The sequence below is a fragment of the Canis lupus genome, chromosome 27 (genome assembly GCF_011100685.1).
Source record: "Canis lupus familiaris isolate Mischka breed German Shepherd chromosome 27, alternate assembly UU_Cfam_GSD_1.0, whole genome shotgun sequence".
Classification (NCBI taxonomy): Eukaryota; Metazoa; Chordata; class Mammalia; order Carnivora; family Canidae; genus Canis; species Canis lupus.
In genome coordinates this window covers 10,046,058-10,055,613 of record NC_049248.1, presented here as the reverse complement: position 1 = coordinate 10,055,613, position 9,556 = coordinate 10,046,058, and the positions used below count along the sequence as shown (strand labels likewise).

Genomic DNA, 9,556 nt, shown 5'->3' with positions numbered 1-9,556 from the left:
TCCCTATCTTGGGTGTCCTTTCTTGTATATGACCATTTCATTTCTGCAAGGTAAATGTAAGCCTACCTTTCTTACCCTAGTCTGTGAGGCCTAAATTGTATTCATGTCTCTGGCTCTCTGTCAATTGCTGAATTTTACACATTGTTTTAGGGAGGATGTCAATATAGAATAGCTAGCAGTTCCATCCTTAAAAGTAGAAGACAAGGAAATTGGATAAATTATGGACTGCTTGACCATTAAGTGGTTTTCCTTATAGATAGCAGAATTTAATTCATCCATCATCCCATAAGTGAAGTTAATTTTATAGACAGCAAACCATGAGAGTAAAAGAAACTGTTTAATCAGAATGAGTTGAAACACTCTTCAACTTATGTTTTCATTTGATTATTTTCTTCTTTTTTCAGTATTTGCAAAACTTTCAAAATGTACCCAAACTATGGAATGCTCAGGCAAATGGATTGGAGTAGGAAAGAAGTGTTTCTATTTTTCTGGTGACACCAAAAATTGGACAGCCAGTAAAAGATTTTTCAGTTCACAGGGATCAAAACTTGCTCATATTGACACACAGGAGGATATGGTAAGAAAAGGGGAAAGTTCTTAATTATTTCAGGACTTAATTTTGTAAAAAGAGAGAATGAAAATGATAAAAGTGATATTCTATTATAATATATGTCAATGTTCTAAGCGCTATAACTATAAAAACTCATGTACTCTACAGCCAGTGCCTATGAAGTAAATATATAAATACTTTCATTTTAAAGAGGAAGACAGTGAGGCACAGAAATATTATGTAACATAGCCATTGTCACACAGTCAGGACTTGTTGAACTGAGATTTGAATGTAGGCAAATTAGCTAGTGATGCTATATCGTTAATCACAGTGCATGCTATTTATATAGCTAAATGTCTTTATTTGATGTTCTAAGATTATTAAATTATTTTAATATCTTTACATTTTTATTTTGCAAGAATAGCCTGGAAAAATTAAAACTGAAAAACAGACAGGGCTCTCAGAATTTAGGATGAGGGTCTGAGGGATGAGGGTCTGAGCACAGTTTGAAGAAAATGAGATCATAAACAGCAGTGAAAAAGGGCAAAGGATGAGGGATCTGGACTATAGGAGCACCAGGTGAGGGTGAGGAAAGAGGTTTGTTTGTAAGGAAAACTAATAGGTTTGTGGTCCAAACCTATACATAACAAAGAGCTAAGAAAAGAGAAACTAAGTCCATCACTCAGTATGTTTTATTGCAATAAATCACATTATCCAGAAGTTAGTTTGATTTCTGATTATATGAGAAGACATACAATAGCAGTAACATTCTTATTTTGGTATCTAATCAAAGAACAGTTGACCCTTGAACAATACAGATTTGAACTGTACAGGTCTACACACATGCAGATTGTTTTCAGCTGCATATAATATATATAGCAGCTGTTTATATTAGCAGTAAGGCTTTCTGTCAATATTGAACTATTAGTTGTTGAATTTGGGGAGAATCAAGAGTTATGCTTGGATTTTCAACTGCATGGCAGCATTGTTAAAAGATCAATGTAGTTTATGATTTAATTTTCCCATTTTAAGAGTACTTATATTTTCTATTAAACCCTTTCCCCCTGAAATCTCTCCTCTGTGATTTTTGAAAGGTTCTGTGTAGAAAACAAAATAGAAGCATTAGTTCTCTGTTACCCTTACAGAACTTTCTGTACCAGTTCCTACAGAAAATGCTCAGCCCCCAATTTTGTCATCCAAACACTCATAACAACATATTAGTTTATAGTCTTTGTCATTCACTGTGACTAAAACATACTAATGGTCTATGCAGTTGAACTTGAAGAAAATGAATTCAAATATGTTTTCCTCATCATTTTCTCATTTGAGAAATAGGAATTACTCCTAAAAATAACTTGAGAGAGTGTAGCTCAGAGAATTGCCGTGACTTGAGGAAAGTCACTCTATGGCTTACAGACATTTAAAAAGTAAAAGAGCAAAGTAAAAATCTTTCTGATTAAACTGACCTAAATATCCCTACCTATTGCTATAAAAGCAGTTGGCCATGCAGATTGGGATGTAAATCATAAAACATGGGAAAGTTGAGGTGAGAAACATGTTCAGCAATGTATCCTAAAATATTAAGTAATGGATAATGCCCTGACTTTTGTGAAAGGAATTTTTGAGGAGGCATGCAGGAACTTTTATGCACTGGATTGGATTGAACAGAAAACAAGGAGAGTCTTGGAAATGGACAAATGGCACCACACTCAATCCTTGGTGAGTTTCAAATGTAGTAGGAAAGGTTTTATTCTAGTGTTGTAAAAACTTTTTAAATAATTTTAAGTTGTATTATTATAAATAATTATTTCCATTTTCTCTGTGCAATTACTTTTCTTAATCTTCACCCTGTGACATGTGCCCTTACACAATGAAACATACCTTAGAGCAACCTGTCTTCCTTCTACCAAGTGACACACAGTGAAATTTTTCTTTTTGTTTATTTTATTTTAGTACCAAAGTCTTTTCTAGTATACACTTCTTTTGCTAATTCAAATTCAACTTTTTTTTCAAATTCCAAGCCAAACCACATGTATTTACTTCTACGTTTTTAAAAAATTAATTATATTTACACAAGTTCCCTTTGTTTTAAAGAATAAATGACCACATAGTTGTTTTTAACTTTACATGTGTCCATTATAAACAACATTATTTATTTACGTAACTGTTACCAGGTGAATGTTTTCTCACTTAAGTACTATTGCACCTGGAAATAAGGACTGTGTGACTTTTCTTTTGTATCCGTGTACTCCTGCCTTAAATTTGATTAAGTGCTAGATAAACAGTGGGAACAAATTAAATATTAAACTATGTAAAATAAGACGAATTACACTTACTACAAAAGAAGGAGGGACACCTGGGTGGCTCAGTGGCTGAACGTCTGCCTTTGGCTCAGGGAGTGATCCCGGAGTCCTGGGATGGAGTCCCGCAGGCTCCCTGCATGGAGCCTGCTTCTCTCTCTGCCTGTGTCTCTACCTCTCTCTGTATCTCTCATGAATAAATAAAATCTTTTAAAAAAGAAGGAAAAATTTGATCATCAACAGAGAGAATTAAAAAAACAATATTGCAATTAGTCTCTTTGGTTTCTACCTCAATATGTTTCAAAAGCATCAAATGAAAATAAATCTTATGCTTTACTTTCAAAACGGAACGTTAGCTAAAAATGTGCTAGGAAACTGCTTTAAAAAAACTCCAAAGATCTTTCAATTGAGCAAAGACGGTCTCTCCTGATGGATGGAAATAGATGTAGATAGATATAGATAGATACTGATTTATATCTATATTCATGGCTTATCCATGTCCATCTATACTATAGCTGCCTTGCTACTTATTGTTTGAAATAAAGTTACAAATTATACTAATAACTAAATACCTACATTCAGCTATTCTATTCCTTTGATGTACCAAATATTTTTAGGTAGCATATAGTGATGAGTGAGTATGGAGCTCAGTGTTTTGTGTAGAATGTTTCAGATCACTCAAATCTTAATTTTATTTTTTATTATAGTTTTAAGTGGTTCCCAAACTAATTTTAGTGGTTTCTTTTTAGGTTCGGAATTAGTGTGAATTGATCTTTTGCTTTTCTGAATGCTGATGGAGTCCATAGTTCTAGGGGATTTATTGATATCAAGTGGATTTGCAGCAAACCTAAATTTTAATAGAGTAAAAAACTGAAAATAACTATCACCCTTCAGAAAGGAAGGAAAGGTCTCAATAGGCAATAGTTCTCACTTGTTATGCTACTACAGAATTTTGCAAATTTTAAACAAAGGAGCTAAAAACTATTAAATGAATTAACTTCATCAATTCAAGACATAAATTTTTTTAAAGATTTTTATTTATTTATTCATGAGAGACATAGAGAGAGAGGCAGAGAGACAGACATAGGGAGAAGCAGGCTCCATGCAGGGAGCCTGACATGGGACTCAATTCCGGGTCTCCAAGATCATGCCCTGGGCTGAAGGCAGCGCTAAACCACTGAGCCACCATGGCTTTCCTCAAGACACAAATTTAAAGATATCTATATTGATAGGCCAGCCAGCGTTTACTTAGCTTAAAAGTTAGAGAAACATAAGTGCTTTTTATGTGTAAATATTACAAAATACTAACAATAATAACTTTGACTTAAAGAAATGTTACAAGAGAATTACCTATGAAAAAGCATATACTTCAATAGTATCCTAAAAACAGGGAAAAATCCACCAATAAAGATCCTAACTCTGTCAATAATCATCACTGATCAATAATGGAATTATACATTAAATTATAAAGCTTACTCAGCAATCTACAGATTCAATGCAGTCTTCATCAAAATATCAATGGCATTTTTCACAGAATTAGGACCAAGAATCTTAAAATTTGTATGGAGCCATAAAAGATTCCGAACAGCCAAAGCAATCTTGAGAAAGAAGAACAAAGCTGGAGGGATGCCTGGGTGGCTCAGCAGTTGAGAGTCTGCCTTCAGCTCAGGGCATGATCCTGGAGTCTAGGGAGTCCCACAACAGGCTCCCAGCAATAGGCCTGCTTCTCCCTGTTCCTATATCTCTGCCTCTTCTCTCTCTCTCTCTCTCTCTGTGTGTGTGTGTGTGTGTGTCTCATGAATAAATAAATAAAATCTTAAAAAGGAAAAAGAAAAGAACAAAGCTGGAGGCATCACACTTTGTGATTTCAAACCATGCTACCAAGCTATAGTAATCAGACATGGTACTGACACAAAAACACACACATCAATCAAAGGAATAGAAGAGAGCCCAGAAATAAAACCCACATGTATATAGTCAATTAATCTGGACCACTATCTTATACCATATACAAAAATAAATTCAAAATGGATTGAATACTTAACTATAAGACTTGAAGCCATAAAACTCTTAGAAGAAAATATAGTCAGTTAGCTCTTTGACGTCAGAATATTATTTTTGGACCAGTCTCCTCAGGCAAGGGCAAAAAAAAGCTAAAATAAATAAATGATATGGAACTTTCTCCAGAACAGACCACATACTGGGTCATAAATCAGGTCTTAACCAATACTGAAAGATTGGAATTGTCCTTTGCATATTTTCAGACCATAATGCTTTGAAACTAGAACTAAATCACAAGAAGAAATTTGAATGAAATTCAAACACTTGGAGATTAAGGACCATCCTGCTAAAAGATGAAAGGGTCAACCAGGAAATTGAGAAGAATTAAAAAGATTCATGGAAACTAATGAGAATGAAGATACAACCATTCAAATCTTTGGGATACAGCAAAAGCAGTCCTTAGGGGGAAATACATCGCAATACAAGCATCCCTCAAAAAACTGGAAATAACTCAAATACAAAAGCTAACCTTGCACCTAAAGGAGCTGGAGAAAGAATAGCAAATAAAACCTTAACCCAGCAAAAGAAGAGAGTTAATAAAGATTCGAGCAGAACTCAATGAAATAGAGACCAGATGAACTGTGGAACAGATCAACAAAAACAGGAGTTGGTTCTTTGAAAGAATAAGATAGATAAACCATTAGCCAGCTTTATTAAAAACAAAAAAGACTCAAATTAATAAAATCACAAATGAAAAAGGAGACATCACCACCAATACCAAGGAAATAAAAACGATTTGAAAAACATATGAGCAGCTATACGACAATAAATTAGGCAATCTAGAAGAAATGGACACATTTCTGGAAAACCACGAACTACCAAAACTGGAACAGGAAGAAATAGAAAACCTGAACAGGCCAATAACCAGAAAGGAAATTGAAGCAGTCAGCAAAAACCTCCCAAGACACAAAAGTCCAGGGCCAGACGGCTTCTCAGGGGAATTCTATCACACGTTTAAAGAAGAAACCATACCTATTCTACTAAAGCTGTTCCAAAAGATAGAAAGAGATGGAGTACTTCCAAACTCATTCTATGAGGCCAGCATCACCTTAATTCCAAAACCAGACAAAGACCCCACCAAAAAGGAGAATTTTTATAGACAATATCCCTGATGAACACAGATGCAAAAATTCTCAACAAGATACTAGCCAATAGGATCCAACAGTACATTAAGAAGATTATTCACCATGACCAAGTGGGATTTATCCCCAGGATGTAAGGCTGGTTCAACACTCATAAAGCAATCAATGTGATCGATCATATCAGCTAGAGAAAAAATAAGAACCATATGATCCTCTCAATAGATGCAGAGAAAGCATTTGAGATTACTCAAACTAAAGGGTTTGTAGCACAGTGAAGAAAAATCCATCAACAGAATGAAAAGATAACTTGAAATTTTTAAAAATAAGTGATTAAAAATGGCAGAGGACTTAGTAGACATTAAAAAATGGGCAGAGGACTTGAATGGACATTTTTCCAAGGATAGATGGCCAAGTGGTATATGAAAAGATGCTCAATATCATTAGGGAATTGCAAATTGAAACCACAATGAGATCATTTCATCTCTGCCAGATTGATTATTATCAAAGATAAAAAATAAAGCAAGAATAATGTTGGTTAAGATGCAGAGAAAAAATAATCCTTGTATACTGTTGATGAGAAGATAACTTGGTATAGCCACTATGGGACACAGTATGAGGTCTCCCCCAAAATTAAAAATAGAGTACCACAAGACTCAGCAATTCTACTTTGGGGTACTTACCTGAAAAAAATAAACATAATTCAAAGATATATCCATACCCCTATATTCATTGCAGTATTTATGGTAGCCAAGATATGGAAAGAACCTGTGTCCATCAATGGATGAATAAAGATGTGATATATATATATACATGCACAAGGGAGTATTACTCATCCATATAAAGGAATGAAATTTTGCCATTTGTGATGATATAGATGAACCAGAAGGGTATTATGCTAAGTGGAAAAAAATCAGAGAAAGACAACACATGATTTCACTTATATATGGAACCAAAAAAAATAGAAAAAAAATGAGTAAACAAAACAAAACAGAAACACCCTTATAGATACAGGAAATAAAGTATTGGCTGACAAACGAGGGAAATATCAGGGGGCAGGTGAGATAGGTGAAGGAGTTTAAGAGGTATAAACTTCCAGTGATAAAATAATAAGTTATGGGAATGTAGTGTACAGAATAGGGAATACAGAAAATAATATTGTAATAACCTTGGGTTTTTTTGTTTTTTTGTTTAATTTTATTTAAATTCAATTTGCCAATATATAGTATAACACCCAGCGCTCATCTCATTGTGTGCTCTCCTTAATGCCCATCACCTAGTTACCCTATCCCCCTGACCACCTCTCCTTCTGCAACCCTTTGTGTTTTTCCCAGAGTTAGGAGTCTCTCGTGGTTTGTCTTCCTCTCTAATTTTTCTCCAGTCAGTTTTATAATAACTTTGTATGGTGAGAGATGGTAACTAGACTCATGGGGATTGTTTTGTAATGTACAAAAATATGAAATCACTATGATTTCACCTGAAACTAATGGGATATTGTATGTCTATTATATTTTAATTAAAAAAATTACAAAGCTTAGATAATAGAATATAAACTAGAATAATAATATCAAAAGTGGCCAAACAATAGATTATTGAAAAAAATCAATGTCCTAGGTAAGGAAAAGAAAATAGGATGGGCTTATGACATATCCCTGGGTGCAGTCATAAAGCGAAAATTCTGCAGGACATTCCAAAAACTATATCAAAACCACCTATGTTACATTAGCTTGAGTTTAAATTCTTGCCTAGGTAATTATGAATTTTTATGGGTAACTAGATAACTATAAATTACTCATAATCTATGAATGCAGGAAAGAATGTGAGTATAGGCAAAAGAGGAAGAGTAGGGTAGAGAAGCTGGGAGAAAAAGAGAATGTCTACATTACAAACACATAGGAACATACAAATAAGCCCTTTCTGCATGTCTTTAACGGAGATTTACTTCCTTAATTAGATACAGTTGAAACTTTCTGATAAAAGGAGATTCTTGCCTGCCTACTAGTCAATGTTTACCCTGGCACTGTATGGGAATGCAAATGATTTGGCCAGTGTCAACATGTAATCAAGTATGAGCATTTATATCTGTGTATGATATTATCACCCAGAAAACTTGAAAAAATTAATTTTTTGGATTCCATTGTGTATTACAGTTGGATTAATAAATTCTGGCTTAGTCTAAGTTCAAGTTTTATTTGATTCATAATATAGATTTTATTTGTAAAGTTGGTTCATGGTTACAAATTAATTTTGTAAACTTTAGTAATTTAGAGTAATACATCCTCTTTTTTTCTTTGATTTGCAGTTACTAGGGTATAAATTCCTGATGGCTTACAATTTACTATTGTCAACTTGGAGAAATTAAGTAATGACCTTACTTATATAATAATAGACAGGAACTACTGCATCTATTTTGAAACACAAATGTGTTTTAAATACATGAGAGGAAAATAAGAAACTTCACTTTGTGTAGAATTTTAGTTAGAAAACTAAGGGAATGGGGTCATTCTTAATATAACAATTTTAAATATAAATCATATATAAATTTGATTAAAGGGAAATAAGCTGTGGAATCACACTAAAAACAAGATTGTATATTACCTTAAATAGACATCTCATGCTTACAACATCTGAGTATTTAATACCAGTTGAAAGTCTGATTTCTTTTTGATAAAAATTGAAGACAATTACCTTGGGGGAAAAGCCTACCTTGAAGAAAAAAATGTTATATCTATGTGCTTAGTCTATTGCTTCACCAAATGCTCAGGAGTTAGAACCTAAGAAATAGGACACAAATAGGGTATCAGACAAGATTAGAAGATCAAATTTAATTATTTTTTAAACATTGAAATAATAGGAAACCATGTTTTCTTGTTTAAAAATAAGTTATATTTCATCATTTTGAAGTATTATTTCTATATGGACTATTTGAAAATGTTATATTTGTAATATCAAAAAAGAGACAACAGGCCCAAAATAGTAAGCCCAAGTTACCAAACCAAAACTTAATATCTAATCTGCAGTTTTCATCTCCCCAGGAATATAATCTTAACTAGTCGGTTGAGAATTTTCTGGTTAACACTAGTGAGGTAATTCCACCTGATAGCCCCCTGTAGTGCCCCAAAGAAAGGTGACCTTGCCCCAAATAATCTCTTATTGTTGTTTATTACTACCTTTTTTTCACCCTTCTCTGCCTTTAAAACCTTCCTTTTTCTGTAGCTCATTAGAGCTCCTTTTTACTTGTTAGATGGGATGCTTCCCAGTTCATGAATCATTGAATAAAGCCAATTAGATCTTTAAATTTACTCAGTTGAATTTTGTTTTAATAACATAGAAAAGAAATAAACTTGCATTCCACAAAAAAAAAAAAGGATAGGCACCATTAACTTCCACATGCATTTATTCCAAATCTTTATTTAAACGCAGATTTGCTTTTGATGTTCAGAAAGCATCTCTTTGGCAAATGCCATTAAATTTGGAGTTACAGTCTTCAGAATATACCTGATTTCCTGTTATGAGAGCACAGCGCTTGTGATCTGTTGGTCCAATTATGAGAAAACTAGGAGATA

General features: G+C 33.6%; 1 protein-coding gene across 2 annotated transcripts in view; it reads left to right on the top strand.

Annotated features, from left to right (window-relative positions):
* The first annotated feature begins 439 nt into the window (after positions 1–439).
* CLEC2B (C-type lectin domain family 2 member B) overlaps positions 440–9,556 on the top strand; it is a 54,830-nt gene continuing 45,713 nt past the window's right edge. For both annotated transcript variants that reach the window (XM_038576756.1, XM_038576757.1), the window contains exons 1-2: positions 440–577; positions 2,166–2,269. In XM_038576756.1, coding sequence (XP_038432684.1) covers positions 2,240–2,269 — 30 coding nt within the window. In that variant the 5' untranslated portion in view covers positions 440–577; positions 2,166–2,239. The remainder of the gene's footprint in view (positions 578–2,165; positions 2,270–9,556) is intronic.